This window comes from Pseudorasbora parva, chromosome 7 (assembly GCF_024679245.1).
Source record: "Pseudorasbora parva isolate DD20220531a chromosome 7, ASM2467924v1, whole genome shotgun sequence".
NCBI lineage: Eukaryota > Metazoa > Chordata > Actinopteri > Cypriniformes > Gobionidae > Pseudorasbora > Pseudorasbora parva.
Genome location: NC_090178.1, coordinates 28,627,310 through 28,654,960, shown reverse-complemented (window position 1 = coordinate 28,654,960; position 27,651 = coordinate 28,627,310). Strand labels below are relative to the sequence as shown.

The window sequence follows — 27,651 nt, the reverse complement described above, 5'->3', positions numbered from 1 at the left end:
TCATGACAGTAGACTTTTACACTCATCTCTCAATTTGAACACTTTCTCTCCATTCATCGCTCCCTAAGTGCCGTCCCAGTGGATTTGAGTGATATAACAGGATACCCTTAGATACCCTGCCTATTAAAAACTACCCTAACCTCCTTACTGTAACTGCCTTCCTGTCTGTCAATCTTTTTTTAAATGCCCCAATCTGACTTTCTTTTTAGTTCTATGACCTCATCTTCTTTTCTTGAACTTAAGATGTCCAACATCTGAAAGAATTGAAAAAGGTGCATTAAAGAACTAAAATTCTTTCAGAAATGTGCTCTTGTCCTCTTATCTCTCTGTTTCTCTCTTTCCCTCCTTCACTTCTTGAGGTCAGAGTGTACTATGCTATTGATATCATGTCTAAAAATACGTATACTAAAGTATAACGGGACTAACGGGAAAAAACTGAGAAAGGATGAGAATGGGCTTGAGGTCAACATGGATCATGACAAATGTGAGCACATCGGTGCATTCTTAAACTATTTGCCGATAAAAAAGAAACATCAAAAATGGCAATTTCTTTAATATCTCAAGTATTAGTCCCAGACAGACTTCCGCTCATGTCAGCTGCTTCTCAGATGTTTCTTCTGAGAAAAAGACCCCAATCATGCGTCTCTCATCTAGTTTCAGAAGAAAAGCACTTGGATGCTGTTGTAAATGCTTCCTTTTGAATTCTGACAAATTGTTATGGAATATTGCACTAATTGCTAAAGTATGGAGACAATTAGCTCTATGTGTCCTTTTTCTTACTTGTTTGCTGTAAATTATGCCGCTCTCTGCTTGACTGTCTTCCCACAATACACTATTGATTAAAATGTCTTTCCCTCCATACTTAAACTCATTTACTGAAGTATCTTTACATAAAGGAGAGTGTTGGAATTTGGCAGGTTGACACTTTTACAGACACACAAAAATGATTCACGCACAATTTTAAAGCAAATGACCCCAGCAAATTATATATATATATATATATATATATATATATATATATATATATATATATATATATATATATATATATATATATATATATATATATATATATATAATTAAGTAGGCTACCCATTAAGTTAAATGTTATTTCTGAAACAAGTCATATGAAAAACTGTAGACAAACATCAAACTAGATGTTTCAGGTAAACATTTGGCTGTATGTTTTGAAACATGGCAGAATTGAACTGGTTTAAGCTGGTCAAGTGCTGGACCTAAACTGGTTCTAAGAAACTAGCTCCATTTCCGGACCAACTTAAACCAGCTCATGACAAACCTGCATAAACCAATGCTTAAACATGCCTAACCAGCATGCTGTTTTTTCCAACATGGTAGCCTAATAATGTTGTTATGCTAACTTTTTGAGAACATCGATTTGGTTCGAACATTGATTCGAATGTTTGTTTATAACTTTGCCTCAACATTTGCTAAAGTTCAGAGAATGTTTGCTTGGATTGGCTTTTATGTATCCTATATTGATTCCGATAAAATTGATAATTTTATATTGTGATAATTTTATATTGCCGATAACCAATATTGTGCATTTGTAAGCCAAAACGTATTTTCGCTGTCAAACGCACTGGCACCAGACATCAGCCTAAAGCTAGAAAAATATCTTTCCATCTGTCCATATATAATGCAAAAGTACATTTTCCATTGCGCATTACTAACCCAAGCCCTACTGGGCGACACACACGCACATTGTCTGCGTTGCCTCGCTCTCTTTCGTTTTGCTGGGATAAACAGGGACTGTAAGCGTGAAGACGTGAGGGAGGAGAAGATAACGGGATATCAGTGGGAAATACGCACGAGAGAGAGAGAGAGAGAGAGAGAGAGAGAGAGAGAGAGAGAGAGAGAGAGAGAGAGAGAGAGAGAGAGAGAGAGAGAGAGAGAGAGAGAGAGAGAGAGAGAGAGAGAGAGAGAGAGAGAGAGAGAGAGAGAGAGAGAGAGAGAGAGAGAGAGGATTTTTTGCCAAGCACCCCTGGTGTGAGGCTTGTGCCTGCGCGCTCGCTGCATACTCGTCAGCACCACGCGCACGGGCAGGGTGAGTACAGTCTGTTTTCATTGTCCTTTACTGTTCTCAACTAATGCGTGACTGAGTCGAAACACATTTGAACTTTTGTCAAGTGTTATTGACAGAAGTTATAGAAAACGAACGGGCAGGTATGTGTTTGTGGCTTTGCGTCGACCGTGTTACAGAATCCCAGCAGGTCTGAGAGCGCGTCGCATGTTTTCTTAATATGAACATTTATCACAGGACGTCCGTTTGAGTGAGTTGTTTGTGGTCTGTTGTGAATTGTAAACCGTAAGAGTCATTTAGGAGACTGGCATGCTGTGAAACTAACATTTGCAGCTGTTTTTGTGTTGGTGAGTGAATGGTAGCTGAGGTAGTTGAGTGTGTAACTGGCTCAGTCAAGTGCCTCAGGAGGCGCGCACTGGCATGTAGGTGGGAACTCCATCATTACTGGGCCAAGGTCTTTCCATACATTAGCCTACATCTGGCTTGGCACTCTTTCTCTTCTCTCTGTCCCCGTTCCTCACTGTATGTCTGTTGTTAACACTGTATTTATTGCGATACGTTCAGATATCTTATGGTTCCTTTAAACAAAATCTTACAAAAAGATTTAAAGAGACAGTTCACAATATATATACTCAACCTCATGTCATTCCAAATATATAGACTTTCGTTCCCCTGTTGAACACACAAGAAGATATGTTTGAGAATGTTTCAACTTGTTTTTGGCAATACAAAAGTAAGTGGGGTCCAAAACAACACTGGACCTCATGAACTTTCTTTGTATGGTGAGAGAGAAACACGCTAGACTTTTTTTTAAGGGGTTCTTATGTGTTCAACGGAAGATATAAATGCATACAGGTTTGGAGCAACAAGAATTTTCATTTTTGGGTGAACTGTTCCTTTAATATTCTGGATCTATTGCACATATCCCACATTGCCATAATATTGCATATGATTATTGTAAATTGATAAGTGCACATAATGTGTGGGGACAGCTCAGGGATAGTATAGGGTAGTATAGGACAATTATCTCAGGTTGTGTCGGCTCACACAGATTTCCTTTAGCAAAGGACAAGATCAAACCCCCAAAAAATACAAAAAGGTCCAAATGAAAAAGAAAAAAAAGTCAGCTGTGACTGACCAGGCGAGTTTGAGGTCAAACTTGGACGGACTGATTTTGTCATGGAGAAGTAACCTCTCTTCTACATCAGTGCACATGGCCTTGAGGGGGCAGAAGTGCTCCGGGCAAAAGAGTCCAGGAGAACACTCTCAGTGAAGACGGTCAAGCTGAGGTTTGACATTGTTGGTCTCTGCCTCTGTTGTGTTTGCTTCAAAGCGCTCAGCACCAGCACTTTTTCCTCCGCCTTCTCGCTGTGCCTTTTTTCACTGCATTGCAAAATCTGTCCATCATTTGCTAGGGTTTATCATCTGTTGACAGCTAGTGTTAAAGCTTGTGTCATTATTTGCGACAGGACAAACGGCAAAAGGTCGAACTCTCGGATATTTACAGATGGCGCTAAGATCTCGTCTAGACACCTGAGATTCGATTTGGAAGCCAAGAGTCTTTTTTTCTCTTTCTTACCTTTTCTCTTTTTCTCCCTCTATTGTTGATCAGGGTGCTGCTCTGAATCACCAGCTCTGAGAAACACACAGGAAATTACAGCATGGAAAAGCGCACACACACTCAGACACATTCTCTCACAGACTCTTCAAAAATAACCATCATAAAAGTCGCCATAGCAGCGGCAGATGAGTGACTGCGGAGACAGGAAACGGATTCTTTTAACCTCATGCATGTAACCGACTGACAGCATTCATTTCATTAATCTCAAGTCAAATCATAATCTTTAAATAGGTAGAGAGCAAATGACTGGATGTTGCTGTAAATTATGTTGCTAAGAATCATTTCTGCACCAGCTCAGCACAGATGCCGAGACAATGACAGAGAGCAAAAGTCCCATTTCACTTTGAAAGACCTTTCAAGTTATCATCAGCGCTTGTCATCCATTCACCACAGAGACAAAAAAAGCATCCCTCATTAATTAAGAATCGATCAAAGCTCAGCTCTGGGTGAATCAGGGAGAAGCACATGGTCAGAGAAAAAAGGATTTAATCTTAGTTTTACAGCGTATTTCACATAGAGTTCATACTGTACGCTCTGACATTTACATACTGCCATTTTTAGTTAGCTGCCCCATATATGGCCTCTCCTCCGTCTTTTCTTGCCCTGCCTCTGTTCCTCTACAGTCTGAACCTTTTTTTCTCTTTTTTTAATGCACTGGAATAAAGCTTAAAAGAAATAAATATAATATAAATATTAGATGAAAAACGTAAAGAACTTAAAAGAAAATGTTTAGGTTATTAATATAACACTTGTTCCCTGAGCGGGAACGAGGCGCTGCATCATAACGTGGTGCTGTGGCATTCCCCAAAGCGTCAACATTATGACGTAGTGTTGAGTTCACTCGAAAAGGAATTCAAAATCTTGCCTTGGCAACTAACTGAAATAAAATAAGTTAAAGCTGAAGTGCGGAAATTAAATAAAATCAATTGATGCCATAGATATATTACACACACAAAAAAAAGACAACCACATAACAAAACTAAATATACCATGCAGGACACTATAGTTCATTTATGTAAGGGAGGATAGCAAAATAAAGTAAACTGTGACATATTATACCCAAAAATTACTACCAGTAAACATTTGGGACCAAAATAATTCAGACTCTTTGACCTGACATTGTTTTGCTTGAGCGTTTTCTTTAATTACTAATGTGACCTTTTACACCACAGACTGAACTAAATGAAGCATTGCTTGGTCATTGGTTGACCTCAATTAGTATTATCTAATTGTGTACTTAAATTTAACAGCTGACAGCTGATTGGTTGATTGTAATCCATCACATACCGTAACCTTTCTATCAAAGTTATCGGACATTATCAACATGAATTTGATCTGACATATTTTAACTCGGAGTTCTTGTTATATTGTATTACCATTTTCTAAACTATAGTGAATAAACTGATAATGTGAGAAAATGTTGAAATTGTCTTAATACATTTTAGCTTGATGTATAAATTAAAAGCTAAAAAACAAACAAAAGAAAGCTAATTCAGAATATGAATAAATAAAATAGTAGTATTGGAATAATAAACAACACTAACAACAATGTTTTAAATCATTAAAGGAATATGGAATATAGTTCCCACAGGGATTTTAAAATAGTTTTTGAAGCAATTTATTTTTAATCGGACAAAAAAAAAAAAACAAGGGTACCAGACTGTGTCTTAACGGTTTTAGTAAGGGAAAGAACTACAATCCCATGAAGCATTGCAGCGATTAGCATATGGCTTTGTATCAGTAGAACCCCTGGAGTATATTCAAATAATTGTGCTTTCCCCCCTCATATCCCCCTGAGACAAGAGATTTCTGCATTTTATTTCTGGAAAAGTTCCTCCTATAATGCAAATTGACGATATTTGCATCATAGGAGGAATGTTTGGCTAAAGACTACAGCCATCAGAGGGAGCCATTTCCGCATGTTTTGAACCCGCACATGGGGGATGGAGATCACACTCAGCTGGCAGCTACAGGCACTCATTTAAACGAGATATGGTGAGCAGTGTAAGTCCTTTAACTTCTCAAATTAATTTCTATGACAGTTAAGCTTGCAAAGGCATGAACTGAAACGCGCCAGACTGAACTCACGTTGTGAATGTATGCCGCGAGTGTAGTCACGATTACCTCAGCTCTCATCACTCCTGCAGTTAGTGCTCAGTGCTGTGATACTCGCGCGGTGACTCACTCATTATATTGAACAGACACGTTCAGTTTTTAATTGTAGTGTCTTCTCCAACTCAGTCACAGTAATCAAGTTGGTGACTTTGGGAATGGCCTCACAGGGGAGCGAAGCATTTTGGGAATTGTAGTCTGTCATCCCCATGGGACAAAAATACATTTTCTGTCTTTTCTCAGTCTAGAAGGCACCAAATTCAAAAATAATTTCACATTTCTACTACATTGATGACCCAGATTAAATACAGATTCATCTTCCCAGCGCTGAAGTAACCCTTTAAAATCGATGGATCATTTACAAATCTTGATTATATGTATAAAAAAAGTTGACAAGTTTATTGCTATATATATATAGGCGATATCGTGTATATATAATATAGGACGACCGACTCAACTATGTCATTCACAGTGCTTCATGGGAGAGGGTGGAGCTAAAGAGCTATTTTATATTTTTCAACTCTCTGATGGGTGTACTTTTCTGTACAGAAAATTTTACTTTTTCACCAGGAATTCTAGTGTTAAACAAGATTATTTTAAAGTCCCACCTGTAGTCAATAACTTTATCCCTTAAAACTCATCTTTGATCACCAAAATTTCATATTTAATTTTTTTTAAATGTCTTAAAATAGCTTGAATGTAACTCTACACCCTTGCTTCATTTAGTATGTGGTACCATGGATATGCACATTAGCCCCGCCTCCACTCACTCACACCAGCTCAGACTCCCACTCGATTAAGGTACCGTAGTAAACGGTGCACAAAGCTCATTACAACGTCGGACACATAACGGTAATCAATATGATTAACCTTTTGCTTGACTAAGTTATCAACCAGCTAATAATATGTTGCTATGTTACACAAACCATGTTCCTGTTCACCATCGCAGTCTCAGTCCTTTCTCCTAAAAATCAGCATTCTTAGAAACGCTTTGAACAACTTAGATTGTCAATGGAGAAAGGCATACAGTTCGTCATAATGTCATAATATACAGAATTCACTTTTTCATATTCTCTTGAGACTCCCTTCTCTTGAGACAGCATAGTGATGATGATATGCTAAACACCTGTCCGAACATTAGCCGGTTTTCCACTGTTGGGCCGAACGGTTCTCATTGTGTTGTATTCTGTGCCAATCCAGGTTAGCTGGTACGGTTCTGGTTTAATTTCCTATTGCGGGGCTGAAAATAGCTGCTCTTTACAGTTTAATACAAAAGCGTCAGTTGTTGCCTTGGTAACACAACGGTTTACTGATTATATGAGATTTAAATAACGACTGCATTATGGAGAATGATCAGATCCTATTTTGATATTTCTTTTAATGTTATTATTAATTTGTGTTTATGTCACTCAAATAGAGCTTAGCCAGCTACAGAGAAACTGTTAGCCCGGCAACAGACAGGTGACCAATCCTGAGTGGTGACATCACTTCTCGGATTCTACCAGCACGATTAGACAACCGGGCCCAGAGAATTCCGGGCTGAGAGCGGTTTGTAGGCTAATCGTGCCTTGCCGTACCAGGGCTTTAAAAACGATGAAATAATGCGGGCTGATGGTTGAATTATGAAAATCATTCCATATGTGAATAATTTTTACTCTAATGAATATCATCAATTTCACAAAACCAGTCTGAATGATTTGACACATCTGGTTAAGTTCAGTTCACTTGATGCAATTATTCGGCCGCTAACAGCTTATCATGGAATAATGACTTAAATTTCTGTCTGTTCCTCCCAAAGCTTCAGAAGACTACAGTCCAAGTCATAAGGATCCATATGCATATATATACTAGATACTAAATACTAGAGTGAAGTATTTAAAATGTCTCTTTGTGTTCAGCAAACTAATTAAAAGTCATAAGGGGGGAGTCATTAATAAAAGGATGAACTAATCTAATTGCAGCTTTCATCCGATTCTGTTCTCCCACAGTGCATCACAGTCCATGGGATGCCAATGTGAATTAGTGAGCAGGTCCTGTGTGTGTGTGTGTGTGTGTGTGCGTGTGTGCGTGTGTGTGTGTGTGTCTACATCTGCTTTTTTTTCTCCATACGGACGAGATCTGTTTCTCACAGTAAAGCTATGACTCATGACTCTGTAGGCAATTGTGTGTGATGTGAATCACTGCCAATAACGTTTCACTTTCTGCCTCAATGAATGCCACCCGTTGAGCCAGGTGAACTTTGACCTTTTGTGCGATTGGTTGATTACCGGCACAGTGGGACAGGAACTGTCTCTCATGATCTTTAACACTCATCTTCTCTATTTTCTCCTGACATTTTTTTTTTTACTGGTGAACTGAATAATAACACAGACTGTGCAGAAGCGTCTAGATTTTATGGTGCCGTTTCACTCCCAACTGCTCATTTCCCTAAAGTTTTTTTCTGTGATTTGGACCTTGGGTGCAGACGGTTCATATGTGTGTGTGTGTGTGTGTGTGTGTGTGTGTGTGTGGTGTGTGCAGATGAGCTCTTGCAGCAGCAGGGCTCTGACTCTGCTCTCCACAGTGTTTGGGGCGTGTGGACTGCTGTTGGTGGGGGTTGCCGTGGCGACGGATTATTGGCTGCTGATGGAGGAGGGAATCGTACTGCAGCAGAACCAAACTGTGGATGTCAAGATGGCATTGCATTCTGGCCTCTGGAGAGTGTGTTTCATAGCAGGTGTGGACACACACATACTTTATATGCAAACACACTAAGGTCTTCCATAGTACTTTTTGATACAATTTTGGGTGCCAAAAATGCAAAATAGGCTGATCTGCCTGCCTGATCCACCTTAACATTTTTTTTAAATATTGTGATATATTATTACATTTTAAAATATTTAATTTTCAATGTATTATACTTTAAATTATCATTTATTTCTGTGATGCAAAGCTTAATTTTCAGGATGGTTACTCCAGTCAGTGTCAAATGATCCTTCAGAAATCATTCTAATATTCTGATTTATTATGAGCATTGGAAACAGTTCTGCTACTTAATATATTTGATGAATTAAAGGTTCAAAAGAGCTGCATTTATTCAAAATAAAAACATATTTTCAAATAATATAAATCTCCTTTACTATCAATTTGTATAATTTTAACACATCCTTGCTGAATAAAATTATTGAATTATTTAAAAAAAGAAAGAAAAAAAGACTGACCCCAAATTACTGACCAGTAGTGTATTTTGTTGTTACAAAAGATATCTATTTTTAAAACATTTGTTTCTTTTTTTTTTTTTTAATTAAATTCTTTTTTTTTTCTTTTTTTACTTTTTATTCATCAAAGTATTATAAAAAAGTATCACAGGTTATAAAAAAATATTAAGCAGTTTCCAACTTTGAAAATAAATAATCATATTAGAATGATTTCTGAAGGATCACGTGACAAAATTTAGGTTTTTACATTTTAAAATATATACAAATAGATTTTATTTTTAAATGTAATAGTATTTCACAATATTACTGTATTATTAATCAAATAAATGCATTCTTTGTGAGCACAAGAGACTTCTTTCAAACGCTTCTTACAAATCTTACCAACCTCAAACTTAAACATGTCCTGTCTTCTTGTAGAAAGGCCCATTCATATGTTGTGAGAAAAGTGGTGTAAAAAAAGACAATGTATTGTTTGCAAAATTAATTATAATTAAAATTGAATAATTTATTATTGTACTGATGCCAAATCAAATTATTAAAATATAATATTATAATAAATATTATTTACTTTGTATTAAGTTAGTGGTGTATCTACCTACTTAGTATAATTTGTACAAATATATATAGTATAAATATGTTACATACTAAAATGCTGTAAATAAAACTGTGCGTGTGTGTGTGCGCGTGTGTGTTGGTTTCCTGTATTTAATAGATTTAATAGATTCTTTGTCTCTCTCTATTTTAGGTACAGAGAAAGGTAGATGTGTCGCCTCCGAGTATTTCACAGAGCCAGAGATTGAAATCACCACAGAAAACACTGCAAATATCCTCAGTGAGTGAACGGGAGTTCAAGTCAAAGTAACACGTCCATATCTACGCACACAACTCTCATGCACATGCATTTTGTGTTCTGGCAGAGATGGTGCGGACAGCTACACCCTTCCCTATGGTGTCTCTGCTCTTCGTTTTCATGGCCTTCATCATCAGTAACGTGGGTCACATTCGTCCGCAGCGCACCATCCTGGCCTTCATTTCTGGAATCTTCTTTATTCTCTCAGGTAGTGAAAAACCTTTCCATTTCTTAAGTGGGCATTGCTCTTCTTAGGGCACACTTGCTGAAATAAATACATTTTTTTGTATCCCTTTGTTAGTTATATCTTAGTTTTTAGACATACATATTTTATATATATTGAGTAGCCTATATTATAGCTATAACACTTTTTAGGATAGATGTTGTGCCATCTATAATTATGTCATCACAAAACAGGCCTGGAGGAACATTCTTTTGAATCAAGTCTCTTTCTAAAATACTCTTACTGTTAAAAATAGTTCATAGCATATTTAATGCAGATCCTTTTCAGGAGGATTAGATGTGTGAAGACTTTGTGTTCTGTACTCACCAGAATGCAGCCGTACCATCTGTACTGCATTAATGATGTCGTCTCCAATCATAAACCTGTGTCTGAGCATGAAATCACTCCATCTGTTTATTATTTATCAGTTTTTGGAACCAGTTGATGCAGTGTTAGAGTGGTAGAAGTTGCATTAGTTGTAAAATAACAAATCTATCATATGGATGCAATAACTAAGCCATATGTCACGTGACAGCTCTCACTACACGTTACATATCTTTCTTTTGTTCTTATTATTTTCTTACGAGCAAAAAATGTAGTAATCTATTCACGTAGGCCCAAATGCCTGATGTGTCCCATATTATGTAAATGTGAAGATTAAACTCATCAGTCAGTGGTGCCAGATATATTTCCCTGTAGAATACCTCAAATATCTGAACGTGCAATTCAGTTCTCCACCAGCAGATGTCAGCAAGTTTATGAAATATGGAACATGCTCATTAGTGAGACTCAAGCAGTAAACAGAAGTGGACATTGCTGTATGATCTTGGACTATCCTGTCCCTGCACTCAAGATGAATGTGAAAATAGATTTTAATCATGACATATGATCAATAGACTATTTTAAAAAAATCACAGGTACCATGTGCATAGGCTTTCTAAGCATTAATATTAGGCTACCTAGTAACATTTTACAAAGGCAAATTCCCGCACCACTTAGAATGCAGCTATACTGGCTAAAGGTATGATGAAATATTTTTTTAATGTTTAGAGGGCTAGATAATTGGTTGGAGAGTTTATTATTTCACTTTATTTTTATTGTTTGTCACCGTTTGCAATTCAGACTGTTCTAACTTTCCAGAAAATTATTAATCTGTTAAAGGTGGAGTAAATAATTTCTCTAAGTCGTTGCTAAACTTTGGTGGTATTAGAAATCAACACAAACAAACACCCGTCTCGTCATTGCTCCTCCTCCAAAGCTCACCCTCCAATCCTAACCTCCCAGCTCTGAGTCGGTCTCAAACCCTGATTGCTGTGTGCGAGACCGGAGCGTGCACTTACTAGGACGCAATACAGTAACCACCGTAGCAGTCATTAGCCTAAAAATCTCTGACTAGCTGGCTTTCAATACGCAATTCAAAAGTAGATGTCAATGTCTTACCTTGTCTATCGTAGCTTAAACGCAACAAAATAATGCCTCACGAAAAATAAAGTGAAGATGATAAACGAACGATGCACAAAATAGAGCACAAAATATTAACATGAAATAGTAAGTACAAACAAGAGTTTGTCTCAGTTTATCTCAGCACGCAAAACCAGTGTTACTCGCGTATCTTAGCTCTATCCAGCGGTGAAAAGCTTTTCTAATATTATTGTGGTTCCGAAAGTTCTTTTCTGATCATAACCCTTTATTTTCCAGTGATATTCCTCTGAGATATTTTATTTTGTAATGTATCTCATCTCTCTTTCTACAGTCTTTCTTCAAATCTCCCTCTTACTCGTTCTCTCTCCTCCACCATTATACGCCCCCTAATGCTGATTGGCTACACACTTGTTGTTGTGTCAGTCCGACAAACTTTTGTGTAAAATTATGTATCTAAGATGTATTTATATCTGCATGGTGGTGGTCTGGTGTTTATTTCATGGATATCGAATATTTTTAAATATATTTGTCTAGGCTAGTTACTTTTTGTCTTATGCAGACTCAGAGTCGACTCTTACTTTTAAGAGACAATAACTTTATATACGCAGAACTTTCGGATTTAAAACTTCGAGGGATGTTTTCATTAATTTAGAACTGTTACACAATGCATGAAAGGTAATTTTCCAAAATCCATAATAGAGGCATTTTAAGACAGTATTAACTATGACTCAAAGACTTCTCTTGTTCTTGAATTCATAAAACATTAGCTTTTAGTGTTTCTTGAGTAGAGAAGCAAAGATGGCCCAAACTGCATGCAGCACTTCCTTTACAAAAGAGACCGTTTGGAATTATGAGATTTTTGGGGTTTGAGGATCCAGTGCAGTTACAAGGATTAGTTAGACTGAGTGAACCCAGCCTGATCTGCTGGTAATTTGATTTCGTCCAGTTTGGAAACCTGTACATTAATTTCTACTGCTTCTGTTACACTTTTTCAGGAACCAATCACAGTCTGGCTTATCCACCTGGCGCGCTATTGGCAGGTTTAACACGATGACGGATAGAGAAGCGACTTGCGGTCTGATTGGTTGAAGAACTATCCAATTGTGTACCGCGCCATTTGAATTGTGGTTGTTTATCACGCCTCTTGTGCAGTAGAAAATACAGAGCAGACTCCCCAGACCAGTGTTCAATTTTAAATTGAGCTTGGTCTGGTAGTAGCCAGACCAAGGATTAGTCACAAGCTCTTTTAAATACTTTTCATTGGTTATATATTTGTAAAACAGTCCCTAACAGTCAATAGTTATAGTAAAATAAAAGCATTTTTCCTCATACTCTTGGTTTAAACCCCACTGTAAATGTGCATGATATAGCACTTTCATAACAGACCGCAGTGAGACTAACCTTAACCCACTCTGAATGTAGAACTTATTTGTATGCAGATGCCACTGTTGTTTACTGCATCACTACCTCAACCTTGCACACGGCCAGAAAAGACCTTCAACTTGATGAGAAACACCTCTCTCCTCCTGCAGCACAGCCTTCCTTACAGACCGCCCTTGAAAAACTCCTTTTTACTTGTCCTTTTCTCGCTGTGTTCTCTATCGGTCTGCCACTGAATATGTAATGGGCATTCCAGACTGCTCGGGGCTGATAAAAGTGCTTCAGTTGAAAGAAGCCTTTAAAACGTAAAGATCAAGCATGCTGATAGTGCCGTTGGATCGAGCGGCTGTGAAATGTAGCTGATGTTTGCAGGAATGTTGTGTTTTTGCATTTTGTATGTGGGTGAGAGAGACTCGACTCAGTAATTCTGTTGTTGCGATAAATATTTGAAGCCTTTCCCGGCTCTTGCGTGTTGAGCTTTTCTCACCGATTCTCACCTGTTCCTCGTACAGTTCTCTCACATACATGCAGGCATTACTCTGCTCCCCTCGTTTTTATCTCCTCTGCCCTCCATGCATTTCTGTACTGCAGTGAGGAGCGTGTGGGGCTGTGATTTATTTAGATGAGGCTGATTTCCTCTCATCAGTGGCTTGGCAAAGCCCTGGAGTATGTACAGTACTTTTGTGTCTGTTGAGTTGGCCGAGGGTAAGCATTAAGTCCTCAGGGGCCTGACAGGAAGTCTGATGTTCTCATCACAGTACAGTAATTTATATACACTATATTGCCAAATGTTTTAGGATACCTGCCTTTACATGCACGGTTGTGGTCTACGTCAGAGCATGATTGTTTCCGCCGGTGTTCTGCTAGAATCCAAGGTAAATCATCAACACCATCATCCGTTAAATGAACTTTACTGAAATAAATACACCGTCATCTGATAAAGCACATACGCAGGTTACTTTTCTTGTGCACCTTATATACACTCACCTAAAGGATTATTTGGAAGACCTGTTCAATTTCTCATTAATGCAATTATCTAATCAATCAATCACATGGCAGTTGCTTCAATGCATTTAGGGGTTTGGTCCTGGTCAAGACAATCTCCTGAATTTCAAACTGAATGTCAGAATGGGAAAGAAAGGTGATTTAAGCAATTTTGAGCATGGCATGGTTTTTGGTGCCAGACAGGCCTGTCAGAGGTCAGAGGAGAATGGGCCAACTGATTCAAGCTGATAGAAGAGCAACTTTGACTGAAACAACCACTCAGTACAACTGAGGTATGCAGCAAAGCATTTGTGAAGCCACAACATGCACAACCGTGAGGCGGATGGGCTACAACAGCAGAAGACCCCACTGGGTACCACTCATCTCCACTACAAATAGGAAAAAGAGGCTACAATTTGCACAAGCTTACCGAAATTAGACAGTTGAAGACCGGAAAAACGTTGCCTGGTCTAATAATTCTCAATTTCTTTTGAGACATTAAGAAGGTAGAGTCAGAATTTGGGGAAAACAGAATGAGAACATGGATCCATCATGCCTTGTAACAAATGTGCAGGCTGGTGGTGGTGGTGTAATGGTGTGGGGGATGTTTTCTTGGCACACTTTAGGCCCCTTAGTGCCAATTGGGCATCGTTTAAATGCCACAGCCTACCTGAGCATTGTTTCTAAACATGTCCATGCCTTTAAAACCACCATGTACCCATCCTCTGATGGCTGCTTTCAGCAGGATAATACACCATTTTACAAAGCTCGAATCATTTCAAATTGGTTTCTTGAACATGACAATGAGTTCACTGTACTAAAATGGTCCCCACAGTCACCAGATCTCAACCCAATAGAGCAACTTTGGGATGTGATGGAACGGGAGCTTCGTGCCCTGGATGTGCATCCCACAAATCTCCATCAACTGCAAGATGCTATCCTATCAATATGGGCCGACATTTCTAAAGAATGCTTTCAGCACGTTGATGAATCAATGCCACGTAGAATTAAGGCAGTTCTGAAGGCGAAAGAGGGTCAAACACAGTATTAGTATGGTGTTCCTAATAAAACTTTAGGTGAGTATACAATATACGGATACTAACTTATTTCCCAACTGTTAATGTTCTCTAAAGACATAACTGACGGTGTTTAAGCGAATAATAATCGGGCATATTTTAGACGTGAACCCGAAGCTCAAAATTCAAATTTCAATTCCTTTTCTGTGTTCCACTCAATCTCGGAGCAAATGTACAGAAAGGCGCTTGAGGAAAAGTATCACTTTTTGTGACTTAATACAGTTTTAATAAAACTTTTTTGTTATCAAACGCATGTAGTTTAGCGAAAGTAACTGCATTTTACAACGATCATAAAAATTGCATTATTTGATTGACTCTTCTGATCTGCCTTTATAGAGACCATCGAAATGAAATTTTTATTAACAAAATTTCGGGAGGAGCACATGCAGATAATTAAACCTAATTAAACACAAGTGGAGCACATCAAGCTAATCAACGATAAGAGGTGTGTGTATGTATATACAGCAGATTTACCTTCAGCAGTGTTGACCATTTTCATTTTAGCATCCCTCCACCACCCCATCTCCTCACTTGATTCTAACAAACTCTTATTAGATGTCAACACAATCTATAATACACTCCAGTCCAGTTCTAGAGTATCTCTATCACGGGGGAGTACTCTGGGTTCGGGCCAAATTCCGAGCCCGGAGCTCTCCCCCGGACAGCACGCCAAATACGCATAATCTTTACTCTATTTAATTTGATGTAAGTGGGAACTAGTGAAACAGTATATAAAGCTATTATCATACGATAATGCTAGGTGCCTGATCAATTGGAGCACCCTTAGTTTTCGGTTAAATGCCTGAAAAAGGTCTGAAATTCGGCTACTTTTATTATTCAATTATTATTGCAATTCATTAATGTCATAGCACATCACCGCATAACCGTTGCGTTGCGAGGATAATAAAATATGTTAGATTATCTTATTCCTACTTTCAAAACCACTTGTATAACACAAAATACTTCTCTTCTCATTTGTTCACTATGTATGGAAGAGAGAAATTTTCTACAAGAGAAATATTAAAGGGTTAGTTCACCCAAAAATGAAAATTCTGTCAATAATTACTTTGACACCCGTAAGACCACCGATCATCTTAGGAACATAAATGAAGATATTTGTGTTGAAATCCGATGGTTAAGAGAGGCTTTCATTGACACCAATGTCATTTCCTCTCTCAAGACCCGTAAAAGGCACTAAAGACGTCGTTACAAAGCCCATCTCACTACAGTGATTCTACAATAATTTTATGAAGCAACGAGAATAGTTTTTATGAGCAAAAAAAACTAAATTACGACTTATATGGGCCGATTTCAAAACAAAGTTTCGAACCGTTATGAATCAGTATAACGATTTAGGATTCGGATTGCTAATGTTATGTGATTTCAGTAGTTTGTCAGTTTGATATGTAATCCGAATCATGAATCAATACGCTGATTCATAATGGTTTGAAACTTTGTTTTGAAATCGGCCCATCGCTATATCGTATAAGTCATTATTTAGTTTTTTAGCACAAAAACTATTCTCGTCACTTCATAAAATTATTTTTTTTCATCTTGTACACCACAGGAAACACGCACGCGCCCTCGGATCAGTCGGACGTACTGGTGTACAAGAGGTAAAAACGATATAAATACTGTTCGTTTTCTCACACAAACCTCTTGTTTCGTGTCTTAGGCCATCAGTGTGTACTTACGATGGGGGATTGTTTAATTTGGACTTCTCTGTGTATGCTCTTTGAGGTGGTGACCATAGACCTGCATTATGTGAGGTACAGACAAGAACGGTTTGACCTAAAATGATCAAAATTGAAACTACTGGGGAAACAAATACTCCTACATCTCGGATGCCCATGAGGTAAGCTAAAACATATCAAAATTTAATTTCAAAGTGAACTATCCCTTTAAATGGGCTTTGTAACGATGTCCTTAGTGCCGAAATTATTGTCTTTATACTTTTATGGGTCTTGAGAGAGGAAATTACATTGGTGTCAATAAAAGCCTTTCTGAGCCATCGGATTTAAAAAAAAATATCTTAATTTGTGTTCCGAAGATGAACGGAGGTCTTACGGGTGTCGAACATGATTAGCGTAAGTAATTAATGACAGAATTTTCATTTTTTGGTGAACTAACCCTTTAAGAAAATAAGTAGATTCAGCTCTCGAGTGTATGCACCTTTAATTCAACGGGAGACGTCAAAAGCTCAGTTCATTTTTACTTTCACTTTCTGTAGTGAATAATGGGGTTTGAGATGTTTTCACTGGCATAATAATATCTCCAATATCGTGAGGACATTTTTCGTTATCAAAAATTGCTTGCAAAATGAGGACATTTCCCGTGATGATAAAATAAATAAATAAATTACCAGGGGCCTTGGACTTGCGGTTCACATGGAGCCCGCATATTTGCGCTACGCCACTGCAGCTCGACCAGCGATCTCCATGACTTAAGACTCCGCTGTGCATCCGCAACCGCAGGGCCCGTGTTGGCACACGTGCTTCAGATAACGGTCACGCTGATGCCGTACCCCATATCATTGATCCAGATGCAGTACTGAGTTCCACTTCGAAAGGGAACTCATCTGCTAACTAGCCTCAGTGTGTTTATTACACTGGCCTACAGTCAAATTGCAAAGTAAATGTAGTCAGACTACTAATTCTGTGTCACTAAGAATGAAAATTATTGTCTCTAGTTTTCAAGATATTGCTAGTGGGTCAGTGTATATATGACACTTGACTTGGAATGGTGGAGAATAAGTATATTGTAAAGTGAGTTATATGTTTCAGCTGTAGAAATGTGACTCACAGTTGTTTATGTATGGAACTCAGAACGAGGAAATATACAGGACGTCATCATCCTGTAGAGCAGGAGTTATGATCACGTAATATGATTGACAGATCTAGACCGAATGAGTGCTCTCTGACTCATAACACATGCACGCGCACCCGGAAGAAAACAGACACAGTGCACTCTGTTTCTCTTCAGAAAGATTCAGATCGCATTATTCAGGGGTATATGAAAAAATATAAAGTAGACGTGAGAATAAATCTGTTCTCAGACACCAGTGATAACTAGGGATGCACAGATACTGTATTTTTTGGAACCGATTCGATCAGATATTAAACATTCAGAGTATTGGCCGATACCGATAACAATGCAGTTCTGTTTAAAAATTCAATGTAGAAGGTCTGTACCTTATTGTGTTGAACTGATAATCACTCCTAAATACTGACTTAAAAGTGATAATATAACTTCATTATAAAGAAAAACAACAAATTCAAAAAATAATCACAATCTATGACAAAAATACTACTGTAAACTAGCTGGTGGATAAAATAGATTAGGGTATAATTCAGCAGCAAAAGTTACTCTAGAAAAGTGCACAATAATTGTATAAAATCTAAACATTCAGTGGGGGAAAAAAGAAAACAATAAAAGTGAATAAGTGTAGCTCTAAATCTGACAAAATGTTACACATTGTTGCAAATATATTCATTAAAAACAAGTACATATTTTTAAAAAGTTTAACAATGTTTTTAGTACAGCTTTTTAATGATGCAGCAGCATTATAGATAGGGCAGAACAAGAAAGGCTATTAATACAATTTCATTGCGCAAAAGTATTATAACATGAACGTCTCCAATACACAGCACCACAAAGCGTGTATGCGCATCCCGTGTGCAGGATGATGAGCTTGAAGGAACACAGAGTCACAGCGCTGCGCTCCGTCTGCATTAAAAAGTTCAGAACACAAAGGGAAGATATATCGACTCGTAGTGTATCTATCTATGCAATATTTTATTGAGCTGTTTCTTTTAACAGTTTAAAATTTCAGTTACTGTGTGTGAAGAACAATACAATCTCACCCAGTGTTGTGATCTAACAGACACCCGGTAGAGAGTAACATGATTTACAGCAATAAACTCCAGCAAGATAAAGTCAAGTTATGCAAAACCATAGACCATTATTAACAGATCAAGCATAATGATTTATATAGCGCTTTTCAAGCCACTCAAAGCACTTTACATTGAAGGGGAAATCTCCTTAACCACCACCAATGTGCAGCACCCACCTGGATGATGCGATGGCAGCCATATTGTGCCAGAATGCTCACCACACACCAGCTGATTGGTGGAGAGGAGAAAGAGTGATGAAGCCAATCAGAATATGGGGATTATTAGGAGGCCATGATGGACAGGGGCCAGTGGGCAAATTTGGCCAGGATGCCAAACTGTTACTGTCGTAACAGAACGCAACACACAGTTTGTGAAAGCTGAATGGAGAATGGCTAACAGACGCAGCAGGAGGGAAGCATTCACATGAACTTGAATTTAATGACTTAAATTAATATTCATCTGTACTTGACCTCACATTAAACTATGGTATGGCTTTAGAACACTTATAATATAGTGCACAAAGCGTTGATGATGCTTTATAATTTTTTTGTGGGGCACTGGGGCGTAATATTAAATGGGAATATTATATATAAAATGTTATGGGAATATTATACACACACAATCGAATTTGTATTGGTCCTGTCTGACTGATACCCGATCTGTCAAATAATGGTGTATCGGAGTTCTGGGTCCTTCTCTTCTCTCGTCCAGAATACTTTTCTTCTGTGTTTACACTGGTTTTCAAAACAGCGCCACCAATCTCGCCCTTTTGTGCAACAGCAGCAGCTCTGGAAATGTGATCTAAAGCTCGAATCTAATTGGACGGCCCGTTTCACGCTTCGTCACACCTCGATTGATTGTGCCTGGCTTGTATAGCTCTATGGGGATCTATGGTTTTCGAGCTTATTTTCTGCAATATTCCGAAAGCTAGTGTTCTTCTCTTTTTTTTCCTCCAGGGAAGCAGGGTTATGCGACCTTCTGGGTTGGCCTACAAAAAAATTACATCACTGCAGCATTCTATAAACACTGCAACATTCCATAAGAATTGTCCGTTTTGATTTCATGGTGACTTTAACATTTCAGCTGACTGTTTTTAATTTTTTTTTTTCTTTTAGGAGGTGGCAGCCAGGGTCTTGGTGTTCTGTGGATTTTTCTTCACTCATTTGTTATCATCTCTCTTTCTCCCAGGGTTGAGTCTGGTAGTGGGGTTGGTGCTGTATATCTCCAGTATCAATGATGAAGTAATGAACAGGCCGCGGGAGCCAGAGCAGTTCTTCAACTACCGCTATGGCTGGTCCTTTGCATTTGCTGCCAGCTCATTCCTGCTCAAAGAGGTCAGAAGATGAAATTTCAGTCTTTTACAGTATCAGGTCATCTGCCTTTTTTCTATGTCATTTTGTTTGCTCAGAGTAAGTTCAAGCCCCTTGGCCTGGAATAGCTGAGATGTAGTCATTTTTCTTGTGAAAGCTTGAGCATATCCATGCTACTAGGCCCGAGGGGCTTGACAAATGATGGTGGGGTAATTATGTCACTTGATGCTGCTGAAGCAGATGCTTTTATCATAACCCTGCCCTGACATACGCTTCAGTCGACGGCAGGACTTCGAGTGCGCTCTTTATGTATTATGAATGTGGATCTTCAGATGAGCTCCATTTTAGTTATTACGCTGGACCTGAATACTGTACTTATAGCAGTTAATCATATTGTTTTCATTGACTGCAATAGAAAAAGGTAACCTGAGCTATAGGAGGTCAATGTAAAGGATTTGATATCCACACGAGATGACACATGAGGTTTTTAGGTTTTCAGATAATTATGACTCAAATGCAGATGTTATTGAGGTGATTATGAAAGTCAGTGTTTGCAAAAAAGATGAAGTAGATGATGGAGCAGTGATAGCTGCAGATCACAGGCTGTCTGTCGGCTGTTCTGTGCCCATAAAATGAGGATTGAGATAAACTGAAGTTTGAACTTTTTTCCACTTGATTCAGCAGAATCCTTTTACTATTATGGTCGCTGAAGGAAAGATTGTCAGTGTGTGACAGAGAGAAAAATAGAACACGGGCAAAGAGATTGCTGCAAAATCATAAATCACACCTTGTATATTCAACTTTAAGTTTTTCAAGAAAGAGTGTAGTTGCGTAACCATTACTCATTACTGATTTGCCACAAATACTAAACGTTAAAGTTGCACTTTGTAGTATTTTAGTAAAATATTCAAAAACCACTAGGCCTGTGTTATATATTTTGTTCAGTTGAGTACTTACAATATCCCAGATGTTTCCAACTATTATTAAATTGTGAGAAAATTGTTATTTTAACCATAGACTGTACAAAATATGGCCGTAAAGTGTCTGTGACGTCACCAATAGGATTCCTATGAGCCGTTTTGAAGTGTAAAGTAGGGGCGAGCTGGCCGTTGCCCATGACAGAACATGGGCAAAGAGGTGGGATGTGGGTGGAGTTTAGGTGATGCAATGACTAACAGACAGTTCTATAACAGACATGGATATTCACCTGTCACTCAAAGTAACCACGCCCTTAAAGGATGTGTATGTAAGACTGTGGCCAAAACTGTTACTGGAATCACTTTCCCCTCTCCCCCTTCCCCCTTACTTGAGGTTGCCAGATAGGCTGCAGGAATGTTTGTAGCTGCAGCTGTGCTAACTAGAGCAGAGCTGGCAACCAAGATGCCAAAACACTACTGACTTCATGATTGGTCGATAGGTGGAGGGCGGAGCTTCAGACCAAAACACAACATGACAACATCAATATCAGTTGAGGGCTGCAACAACAACTTTTAAATGACAATATCCTGGCCGGACTACTGTTTTCAGTGATATAAGTATTTGAAATTAACATGATTTCTTAATGTTTTGTGACATATCAGGGCCATTTTATGATTAATTAAAATAAATGTCTTACATACAGTTCCTTTGATTATGCAGAACTTTAAGGCTTTATATAATGTAAATGAATAAGTAAAAAAAAAAAAAAAAAAAACACCCCCTCACAGTTGTCATGAAGGGCAAAATTAGCCTCAATTTTGACAAAAAGACAAAAAAAACATTTTGTACCAGGCAAAAAAAAAAAAAAGTTTTTTTTTTTTTTTTTTGCTGTAAAGTTGGGAATATTAACATGGGGCTCAATGAGAATATCTGCGTCATATCTGCGTTATCCTCGGTTTCCAGTTTTATTTGGCAGAAATGCTTTACTCTTAGCAGTGTGCATCAAGTGTCACAGCAGCCGGTGAACGAACGCACAGAGTAATGCCATAACATCATTTTAAACACACTTAAATGTATCATACTTAAATGGCGCCGCTGCTTGCGAGACGTTTTTGCGTAACAATCGCTCCAGCGTAGCTCTACAACACTCGGTCCTGCTCTGCGTCATACTACAGTAGAGTTAATAATCGCATCCATGAACATGATTTCTGCCCGAGTCCTATCCCGATTCTTTCCCATCGGCTGTGAGGTGAAGACCACATGTCTTAAGATTCTGAGCTCACACCTGACATCATCAAACTACGCCTTTTTTTTTAATAGGCGCCCTCTAGTGGATGGAAAAATTACATAGTACAGCTTTAATAAATAATTAAATACGTACATAACTGCGTAATTTTAAACATTCTATAATAACAAAAATAACTGGATAAAAAGTGAAAAATATGAGATTATTTAAATAACTCCAAAAGTCTGAGTACATAGTGACATTACTGTATTTATGAACTCTTATTGAGCCTTGGTGAGAATAAGAGACTCTTACCAATCTTATGTTCTAAGAGTTATTTAGAAACACAAAGGCCAGACAAAATAACTGTTACCATAAAGCAAGAAAGTCTAAAAAAGTATAAAATCCCACATACTGGACATTTGGAATATGGCGGTTAAGACATCACATCTTTTCGTTCTCTCTCTCTCTCTCATATTTTCTCAGGGTGCCGGTGTAATGTCAGTGTATCTCTTTATGAAGCGTTATGCAGAAGAGGAGATGTATCGGCCACACCCGGCTCTCTATCGCCCCCGCCTTTCCGAGGGCAGCGACTACAGTGGCCAGTATCTGCACCCAGAGACCTGGCCTCCCCCTCAGCGTGCACGGAGCGCCTCTGAGATCTCCAGCGACATCTCCATCCAGCTCACCCAGAATCCCCAACACCCAACGAAAACCAGCGGCCAGCAGAACACATCATCTCCGGGAATCACTGCATCTTCCAGTCCCAACTCTGGAGCTGGTTACCAGCTGCCATCGTCAGGTTCTGCAGCTTCATTCCCCCACAACCATCCTCTCCACCCTGGGGCGCATGGGGCAGCTGCAGCCTCCCAGACCCTGCCCATGTCCGCATCACCCGCTGCAGTGCCACCCCCACACTATCACACACATATGCGCATGAGCGCCTCTCCATGCTAATCGCAGATGGAAGAGAAAGTTTATAGAGTATTTGTTTTTAATTGAAGAAATGCATAGATGAGAAATAGAAAATATGATGCAAGGCAAGATATAGTTTTTTATATGTGAAAAGGAAGTAAAAAACTGTTTGTAGCAAGATGCCTCTTTTTAAGACCGCAAGTTGTTGTTGTGAAATTGTAGCATATTAAACTGCACTGGATCCAATGGGGTTCATGCAGAACACTTGACAATCGCACACACCAGAACTGACCATTCATTTACTTAGACTTACACATTAGCACACATAAGAGAACTGTAACTATTGCCTTTAATTCTGCAGGTGATGTATAACTGAACATAAGTTGTTATTTCTCATCACGTGAATTGTTTGTTTTATTGTTAATATGAATATCAAATGCTAAAGTATGAACAAATGTACACATATTGTTTGAAATAAGAGTGATTCAGAAGCCTGAGTTCAAATAAAATGAGTATTTATTGTGTAAATATTGTGTACTGTTGTGTTCTGGCTGTGATTTGGTTCACTGCCTTTCTGCAGAATGTTGACAAATTTGGTGAGGAAAAAATAAATTAAAATGCTTTAAACGTTCTTATTTTGTCAGGCTCTTTTCCTGATGCATCATATGATGTAGGTCCACAAAAAACACGTGCCAGACAGCACATTTTAAGAAGTGAGCACTCGTAGCGCCCTCTAGTGGTTAAGAGGTTGTATTGAAACTGCGGCGTCATGAGAAGCGCTGTCCGCGTGCTGAAATCATTCAAAGCGGCTTTCAACGCAGCAAAAAATTCTCCATAAATGTTTTGAACACCGTCATATGTTTCATTTCGGTTGCATTGCAAAATTAATGTTCTGTATACAACATTAATCTGAATGAACTTGAATGACAGGTTCAAATAGGTAAACCACCACTATGGTTATTACATCATTAGTATGTTTTTATTGCGTTTCTTTATGTGTGTTGAGAAGGGATTGGGGTACAATTAGGCATTACAGTATGCATTGACCCTAGCGTTATCAAACAGAATTACAGTTATAATGATCGTTTTCAAACAAGTTTCCTGAACACACCCCTTTTGTTCTATTTGTCGAAAACAAATATAGCCCCGCCCCAAACGCAAGGGTTTGGCTGAGCAAGCATTTGCTGTGTCGATCTTATTGTCGCGCTACAAAGAAACATTTTGAAGAAATAAAGGTAATATTGTGTCCCTACACTGCAATGAAATAGCGAATATTTAAATTTAAAAAAACATATGAACTTCTACAGTCTTCAACGATAGAGCAATGTGAATGTGTGTATATTAGCGTGTGTATTTTCTGCACAGGGACTGTTAAGTGCTTCTCTGCTCTCTGGTTCATCGTTCCATTGCCTCAGGGAAGCGTGCAGTCCAATTGATCAAATCTCTCTCTCTCTCTCTCTCTCTCTCTCTCTCTCTCTCTCTCTCTCTCTCTCTCTCTCTCTCTCTCTCTCTCTCTCTCTCTCTCTCTCTATGCATGTTTGTGTTTGAGTAGGATGTCATAACAGTCGCATTTCGGTAATTCCTTTCGCCAAGGTGTTGCACTTCTGCTTGGTCTCAACGCAACAGCTAATAGAGTGTGTGTTAGTGTGTCTGTGCTTATATGAGGGGGTGGGGGAGACTGCCCGTGTGTGTCAGTCAAGAGTTGGATATAGCTCTCTTTTCACCAACATTACTGCATGAAAGAGCTGTCACCCAACATTAGCCATTCCCTGCTCCATGCGTGTGAGAGGTGAAGAGAAAAAATGAACATGAAAATCTATCGAGAAAACGTTTGAAGGTCGTAGTTCACTGTACAACTATGCAGATGTCTGAGTTTGGTCATTTGACAGTCTGCTTAATGAGGAATGCATCCTGGCAACGTCATGTGCTCGCACGAGACTAGACCAATGGCACGCTCTCAAAAAACCCTTCCTTGGTCCAAAACTGGGACTAGTCTTTTCACATGATTACCCATCACGCTTTCACTTTCGACCTCAGATTATTTGACACACACACACGCACATGCACACGCGCACACATACACACACACACACACACACACACACACACACACACACACACACACACTATATTGATCCTTTAAACCACAAAAAGCATAAGAAATAGACTCTCACCCGCTCAAAGCCAATTTTGAGGCATCTGTCGCATTCAACCTGCCATTTTCACTTCCCTCCCTCCATATACACCCCCCCCCCCCTCTCCCTCCCTCCCTCTGCGGAACTCAGTGCTCTTTCTCAGGCTGGATAACATTGCATTCATTAGCAGTGCGGTACTAACATCATCTCCAAGATGCCTGATTCTCTTATCTCCTGCAAAGGCAAAAACCAATGACGACAATATGTCAAGCCTGTTTATGGTGGGGGACTTTACATTGACTTCTTGTCCTAATGATATTTTCTATCCCCTAAACCTAACCCTCACAAAAACCTTGTTGCATTTCAACACTTCCACAGAAAAAAATATGAAGATTTTTTTGCTTATGGTCATGTAAATATCATTTGCAACACTCTAAAAATGCTGGACTAAAAACATCCCAAGTTGGGTTGAAAATGGACAAACCCAGAAACTGGGTTTAAAATCCCAATTTCTGGGTTTATCAATTTTCAACCCAACTTGGGTTGTTTTTAACCCAGCATTTTTTTAAAGTGAATATTGTCATAAACGGATTAGGCTAAACATATGCCTGAATTACAATAATTCACAATTGCTAAAAAACATTTCTTGAAACCTTCACCCATATTCTTAACAATGTAAACTCAAAACCCTGTCTTTAAACTACATTCACAAAACCCATGACTCTTCTGGCAAAATCAAACACTTGCCTCAAAACCATTTGATCTGTGCTCAAAATCAAACAATGCTTTCATTGACATACAAACATAAGCACAGTCAGTCAATATATAAAAATTCATCAGCATTCATTAGACACTACATTAAAAAAAAATTGAGAACACAGTGTCCACAGTGGGAATACTCTGGGTTCGGGCAAAAATCCGAGCCCGGAGCCCTCCCCTGGACAGCACGCCAAATACGCATAATCTTTACTCTATTTAATTTGATGTAAGTGGGAACTCGTGAATTGCATATAGAAAGCAATCCATGAACAAGAACATGGTCTATCACAGTTTCCCAAATTTGATCTGAAATTACGATTCTTGATCTTGCTCTTCGTTGTCCTTGTACTCTTCCTCCTCGTCCACCACCTCTTACACAAACTCTTCCTTCTCTTCCTCTCACATTGTTTCCATCCATTGTGGTATCAACACTCCACATACCTGGGCCACCTGTGTACTCTGAACTGGCTTATATTCTAGATCATCATTAGAAAGAAGCATTGGACATTGAGCACCACTGAGTATTGGGTTCAGAGAATGGGGTTTAGTGTTTTAGCAATTGTGAATCACTGTAATCAGATTTGTGTGTAATTGTTCAGAATATAAATATTTTATATCTGTGCATGTCCAAGCAATTATAATTATTGGTGAAATTAGATACAGACTGTTGTCAGAAGTCAGGTAAGGTTTATTTAAGTTATAAGTGATCATGAAACCAACATACAGACACATAAAAGCATCTGACCTACATTTTGCAGTTCACTGGGTTATTGTTTGATGTATAGTCAAAGGAAATATGTTGATTAAATCATTGTGCAAAATGCAAATAAATAAATAAGAAAAAATACCTGCAGTAGGCCTGTTCCCACAAGAAAAAATATTGAAATGCATTTTGTGTGTGTGTGTGTGTGTGTGTGTGTGTGTGTGTGTGTGCGGAATATGCTGATTCCAAAGAATATTGAACTGCGGTGAAGGTTGTCAAAATATGTGCATGTAAAATTGGTCTGTGTGTGTGTGATTTCACATATTTGGTCTCCAAAATGCAGGCAATTTTTCCATGTTCATAGGCGTAATGATTTTTATACTGTACAAACCATAGCCTATATTCTATCCACCTACACTAACCATATAACCCCGAAACCCACACATCATAGAACACGGTCTGCTATTTTAGATTTTCAAGAAACATAATTTTGTAATGATTTATAAGCTCAAGGTCAAAATTAGTATTAGTGTACTTGTAGGGACATTTGGTCACCATAAAACGCACGCACACTCACACACACACACTTAGCCTCTCTAGTGCCGACATTGTGAATGATCTGTCCCAGGAGATGGTGTTTGTGTGTGACGGTGGTCGGGGAAAAAGGCTTCAATTTCAAAAGCACAATGGCGCGAATATTTCGTGTGGTCTGCCAGGATTTGGTATGCGACAAGTTGCCTCTCTCTCTCTCTCTCTCTCTCTCTCTCTCTCTCTCTCTCTCTCTCTCTCTCTCTCTCTCTCTCTCTCTCTCTCTCTCTCTCTCTCTCTCTCAAACTCATGGGGTAAGGAAAGGGACGGATAGAGCGAGTGAAGGGTTGCTGCGCGGG

General features: G+C 38.6%; 1 protein-coding gene across 1 annotated transcript; it reads left to right on the top strand.

The window, feature by feature from the left end:
* Positions 1–1,912: 1,912 nt before the first annotated feature.
* cacng7b (calcium channel, voltage-dependent, gamma subunit 7b) lies at positions 1,913–23,798 on the top strand. The gene is made up of 6 exons (XM_067448967.1): positions 1,913–2,065; positions 8,295–8,490; positions 9,717–9,803; positions 9,889–10,029; positions 19,988–20,133; positions 22,739–23,798. The coding sequence occupies exons 2-6, from the start codon at positions 8,295–8,297 to the stop codon at positions 23,207–23,209; spliced, it is 1,041 nt and encodes a 346-aa protein (XP_067305068.1). The 5' UTR covers positions 1,913–2,065; the 3' UTR covers positions 23,210–23,798.
* The last annotated feature ends 3,853 nt before the right edge of the window (positions 23,799–27,651 follow it).